We start from the raw sequence: 6,538 nt of genomic DNA on the forward strand, positions 1-6,538 counted from the left end.
TCATCTTTTCCAAGTAGTCAACACCTAATTTCCAAACTAACGATTCTGCTTTCTACCTTTTAGGTGTATCTACACATTGTATCTCATGAGTGACAGTTACCTTGGCATGGACCAGCAGTATGATATTTATCTGAACATTATACCCGCTGGTACATCAGCACAAGTCACAACAGAGGCGTCTGATGCTGTCAGTCACCTGGCTCTGAACTAAGGTGATCTGAAAAGTCCACTCAAAAGAACTGGTCTTGCAGCGAAGCCACCTGGTCATTCTGGACATCCAAAAATGCATTTGCCTTAGTGGAATCAACTTCAAACCTCAAGTCAACTGGGAAATATAAAGTGACTACTGTATTGACTCTGGGAACACAGAGTTAGCCACAGTGGCCTTATTCCTCTATGAAGATTTGTCTTTTCTTGTTTCATCTTTCTTCTTTCAGAAGTTGTATTGTTAACTGAATTTTGACACATCAAAATAAAAGACTAAAAGATACTGTAATTTGCTCAAATTTAAGGCTATAGTCTTAATTTCAAAAACTGTTCTGTAGCCTATGTGTTAATGTAGTTTAAATAGTCAACTTTTTTAATTTATAGGGAAAAATACAAAATTTGTTCTAAGAACTGCTGAAAAGGTTGATGGATGTGTTCTATTTCAATAAAAATAAGTCCATAAGAATGTTTTGCATTAGACATTTCAGTGTAAAACATGAAATATATAGTAACAAAATCATCCTGTTACACATACTACATTTTAAAGGCGATAATCTAAAGGAAAAATTTCACAAATTTACATTCATTATATATGCAGTAAATATGGTTATAAAGGCATGATAAATAGTATAAAATATTTCCAGCATAGCAATTATGTGATTTATATGGATCATAATTCAAGTTTACCCTTTACATGGATGCACACACACATATATATATATACATACCATACATACGTATTACATCTTTACAATTTCTTTAGTGGTTTTTTTTCTGAATTTTGAAGGACTAAGGTGTATAAAATATAGTGTCCTATTCTAGGGTTCAGTGCTAAAACAGGCTACTACCTTTTGTAAATGGGAGAGTGAAGCTCCAAAAATGGAGTTTACAACAGGCAGCTTGATGAGCAAGGACAAGTTCTGCCTGACAACGGGTGTTCTCTAAGGGATGCCCAGCTCAGTGGGTAGCACCATGGAGACACTTCTGTCTGCCAGATGTAAATCTGAAAGGAGAAAGTAGCAGCTTCTGTCTTCTGCACAAAACAGGGATGAGGCTGCTTACCAAGATCTATGATCCTGAGGCCTCTGCTCAGCCTTAAGGAGATTCAAAATGCTGGGCAAGGAGTTGGAGGCAAAACACTGCAAAAACATCACACATCTTCATTCAGATAGACTAGCCCTTAAATGGAATATTAATATTTATTTGCACTTGTTCAGCTTTGAATTTAGCTGATAAGCCTTACCATTCTGAGGGATCATTTTGCTGTCATTTCCACTGTGTTTCACCATGTGAAAGAATACAGCTGAGTTGTTGCCTGCAAGTTTCGCCCAGCCTCCCCCCGCAAAAAAAAAAATTACACTGGTGGTACTGCACGCACATAGAGGCATAGAATGGCTGAGGTTGGAAGGACTGCTGGAGGTCACCTATAGTTGAGTTTTTTCAGAGATCTTCACATCACCAGATTGTTAAAAAATTCATAAGTTGACTTTATTGCCTAAGAAACTGGGAAAATAACAGAAAATTTGTCACTCTATTTAGAGCCTGCTGGATGATACAACTGCCACCTTTGCCATTTAGACTATATCCAGTATAATATGGTGTGTCTCTCACAGCAAACAGTTTTGTTTTTTTTTTTCAAATTGGTGAGCAAAAGTTTGGTTATACACACATTTACTTAGTCCTACGCCCATTTTTAGGAGAATTGTTTTCCCTAGTCTGCAAATAAATGTTCACAGAAATTAAGTCCTTTCTTTGGGAAAAGTCTTAGCTGAAGCAGTATATTGTCCCTCAACAATTTTAATTAATTAGGAAAAAGAGCTACGCCACAGTCAAACAACATACCAACATAATGACGTTAGCTCTTGTTGCTTTGTAAATGCACATCACAAAACAGTTTAACTGCAGCGTAGCAGACAATAGCTTCAGTATTCTGTATTAATCAATTAAAGAGTTTCTATAATGTCATTTGTACCATTTGTACTTTGGTTTGGAAATTTTGTATTATTTCCTAGCATGTTAATTGTTTTTAGAAATAGTTTGGTGAAATTTCTAAATAACATATTTGAAACCTTTTTTTTCAAATGCATTGGATTCATAAAGGCAAAGTCTTAAGTAATATAGAATGGATTAAGCAAATTGGTTAGAATCAGTATTTATCTGAAAAATCTGAGAGAAGGAATCCTGTTCCGTTTGAAACAGCTGCTTAGAAGGAACAATCAATACAGTGATAGCTAATGGTGCAAAGTAAGAATAGCTAACAGAAGTATGAAAATCATAGAATAAATATATATATAAATACTTCAATAATGTCATTAGCACTATTATTGATAAATGAGAAAAATGACAGCACACACACATATTTTTAACGTTGAGTTTCTCATTCCAGTTTGCAAGCAGTTTTGGGGGCTTTTGTTGTTTTTTTGTCCCTTCTGGGAGGAGCTGCAGTTAGTACCTGCCTGCTCAGGTATAATTTTTCTTCCAAAACTTGGAAATAGCAACAAAATAACATGCTCATCTTGTGTATCAAGATGTATTTAAGTCTGCCTGTGTGACATCACCCTTTCCATCTTACCCTGCACTAATTTGATAATTGCATCACAGCAGCACTTAGCAGGAGCTAGAGGAGATTTGGGTATGTACAACCATCCTCCATCTCTTCTTAAGGAGCTCTTAAAAAGCAATCTGTTATTTAGAACCTTACTTAATGCTTTGCTTTTGGTCCAGGTCCTGAATGTATCACAGTGGCACCATGAAGCCATCATCAGCACTGCAGGTCTTTCTCTTCTGTTGGAAACTGAATCTTTGGAGGCCCTAATTCCACCCAGACTGATTCAGGGGTTTATGTTGCTGACTCTTCTTCTTTATTAGTTTGCTTCTAGAGACTATCTCTGAACCAGCCCGGAGGAAACTTCAAGAAGTCTCAGTCATCACCCTCCATCCTGGAGCCTAATGTAAAACTTGGACACTCACTGAATAGGCTGCATTTAAGGAAAGTTTTGTAATTCCAATTTTCTAGTTCTGGGAGGCACTTAAAATGAGAAGAAGGTATCCCAGATTCACCTTCTCTAACACACCATAGCCTGAATCCGAATTCCTACATTCCTCCCTTGCTCAAGAAAAAGAGGCTGTGATATTTGTAAAACAGTTTGAAGAACTGGCCCAACAGGCATCACTTCTCTATGAAGAGGCTTATTTACTGCAGCCCCTTCTCAAATCATCACTCTCTTCTCTTGCCTCCATCCCTCCATTTAAAGTAGACTCCCCTTTACCTCCTCCACAGATATTTTCCATTACTTGTAAACTCCACAGTCACACCTGTTCAGAAGGGTATCCATATCAGTGGCAGTAAATTATCACTGAAGAAAGTATTTAAGCTCACGTCTCTAAGAAGTGGTATGGACACTATTCTAGCCTATGTAGCAAGTACCAAAGCAAGGCAATACAAGCAAACCATACGTATTTTTTCCAAAGCCTCCAAAGGTCTCCGTAAAAAAAGTCTGAACTAATGCTGAGAGCAGAAAAAAATCTGTATGATAATTCTGTAACCAGAAAGCCAAGCCACTGGTGTAAAAAGAAGCCACCCATGCATCCAAGTGTGCTTTATACCTCACATGAAACTGTAAATTTGGTTAAGTGATTTTTATATAAACCTTTTTATTATTATTGATAAAGGAAAGGGGAAACTTAAAATCCCTCCAAGCTTTGCAGTAAGAATCTTTTTCTTGTGCTATTGCTATGTTAGCCATTCTTCAGATTGACATACTGTCAAATCCAGATGAAATATCAAAATGAATACAGATATAAAAAGGAAAAGAACTACAGCACCACCACTTCTGTTTAACCAAAGAAGTTATGGCATCCTGAAAATATCAGAAGTACTACAATGTTAATGCACTGTACAAAGAAGGCAATGCAATTTTTATTATTTCTAGGGAAACTCACGGAAAGGATGGAGCATACAGAAAGCCTTACCTAAAGCCACAGACTTGGTATGCACAGAATCACAGTATGTTAGGGATTGGAAGGGACCTCGAAAGATCATCTAGTCCAATCCCCCCACCGGAGCAGGAACATTAACAAGGACTGGTCCATTTACATGCAGCTGGCATTCCTCTTCTAGATATAATCAATTTTGGAGGAGACACCTTTCTTTAGCATTCTATTGATGATAGAGGCTTAAAATATGGAATGCTTTCACAGAAGGTTGAACATGCACTGTGTGTTTAGACAGAGGCATGGCCCTCTACACTATTAATATAACAGAAAGACCTTTGCTTATTCTAGTTCTGGCTGAATGAGTAAGCATGTGGGAGCTGCAGGTGATGCATGGGTCTGAAGGAACTACATGCAGATATTCACACTTACCACAAGTTGCAAAGGATTATTCAAGTTCTTGTTTCATAACAGTTTGAAAAATGTCAGTGGGATTCACGTCTAGGAAAGGACACCTAGATGTAATTGTCTCTGCAGGTAATGGAGGCATCTAAGCTCCTGTTAGAGGACATGGGATTAACTCACCTGCCTGCACCATCTAAACCCACTTGAAATTACCAGACTATCTTTTAAATCTTACATATCTGTGGAAAGTATATATCAGCAAGTAGTGCAGTCCAGTACAAGGAGATCTGCAGAAGAAAACAGCGCTGAAGACAATTTTCCCACTGTACCTGTTTGGGAATGTACAGTATATACAGCTTCAGTATAGTCCAACGCACTGAACGCATGCCAGTTACTCAACACTTCAGGTATGCTCCTGGATCGCATCTGCTGGGTTATCTGTAGCTGAAATCTTTGAAATCTGCATCAACACAGGAGGAACAGAGCTTCTAAGAGACTCAGCTCGGAAACACATTTCTAGTTTGGCCCAAAATGCTAAAGTAAACACATTCTAGTAGCCCAAGGAGGATGTATTGGGCACCCTACAATATCCTAAATGGCACCAGACGATTGTGCTCAGGAAATTGACTCAAGATCTCACCTACTTAGAGTGCACTGAATCACTCGCTGAAATCCACTGATTCTGATAGAGTTCTAAGTGCATTACTTACAGTGGGAGCTTCAAGGCCTTATGTGCACCAAACTTTGTAGATCTCCAAACAGTATCACTTAATTTCAGTTTTCCCAGCTAAACTGCACACCTCTGGCCTTGATTTAGTTGCTTGCATGCAGATATCTAGTGCCATTTAATACGCAATATCCCACCTTGCCTCTACATTTAGCTCCAGAAGAAGGTGCATCATCTGCAGAGGGCTGTCAGATGTGACACATGGTGCCGTTGTAACTGTCACTCTGTGGATGCCCCAAGGAATCTAAGGCAGATGAACTAGCACTACGTGTCTACATTCAGGTAACAAAATTGAGCCCTTATTCCTTTTTTTGTCATAGATAAGCAATTCGGTGGCTTAATTGCATCTAATACACTTCAAAATCACCAAGGATATTTCATTTACCACGCCAGAAGACAGCATGTGTCCCATAGGTCCTGTGTCACCCTGCTAACCTGTGCAGATATGCCAATATCATGGGGTGGGATACCTACATACTCAAGCTCAATTAGCTAATCAAACCCATGCTATTTCATAAGTCAGAAGAACCATAAGTGTTTAAAATTCTCTCTTCCATAGTAGTGCAAGCTCTTTTATGAGAAAGGAGAATTCTCCTGCTTTATGAGAAGAAATATTTTCTGAAAAGAGGTTTGGATGCCCATAGAATGCCCAGAAAGACATGTGAGCTACAAAAAAAGTGAGTAGAGCTGCTGCTGCAAACAGTCACCCCATTTTGTCGTTTGTCCATCTCAACCGCGACACCATTTCTGCTTACATTCTGTGCCTATTCTATCAGCTACCTTTGATTCCTGCATGTCTTTTCAAAAACATATCTTCTTAAAGATGATGTCTTTTCAGAGCACGCTGCACTTCAGCAGTGCCAAGACTTGCATCTGTAGAAATTTTGTTGCACGTTTTTCTGAAGTGGTTTGCAAAAGCTCGGGAGTGAGCTAACCAAGTTTGTTATTAATATAACAGAGTGGTAGAAGTGAGAGGTTAAACTGCTTGCACGCAGCGTGTGAAGGGAACTTCTACATCAAAGGAACTTCTCTGGAAAACCATTGTACCACTTGTACTAAGTCTCTGTGTAAATAATTCTTACAGAGGATTCAATCTAGACAGAAGAAACAAGCTCTATAGAAAAGGATTCTCCACAGTGATTACGCCATCCTGCAATTAAATATGTTTACAATATGTCTTGCACTCAGATCTTCTAATGAGCTCCATACTGCATCAATGTTATTTGAGTTTGGGACTCTCCAAGTCAGTAAGCCTTTCTCCTGCAT

General features: G+C 38.5%; 1 protein-coding gene across 2 annotated transcripts in view; it reads left to right on the forward strand.

Moving 5' to 3' along the window:
- Positions 1-2,514, forward strand: part of ASCC3 (activating signal cointegrator 1 complex subunit 3) — a 268,045-nt gene extending 265,531 nt beyond the window's left edge. For both annotated transcript variants that reach the window (XM_082047293.1, XM_082047294.1), the window contains one exon: positions 64-2,514. In XM_082047293.1, the coding sequence (XP_081903419.1) occupies positions 64-211 (148 nt within the window). In that variant the 3' untranslated portion in view covers positions 212-2,514. The remainder of the gene's footprint in view (positions 1-63) is intronic.
- The last annotated feature ends 4,024 nt before the right edge of the window (positions 2,515-6,538 follow it).

This window comes from Streptopelia decaocto (genome assembly GCF_964273445.1).
Source record: "Streptopelia decaocto genome assembly, chromosome: 3".
NCBI classification, from domain to species: Eukaryota; Metazoa; Chordata; class Aves; order Columbiformes; family Columbidae; genus Streptopelia; species Streptopelia decaocto.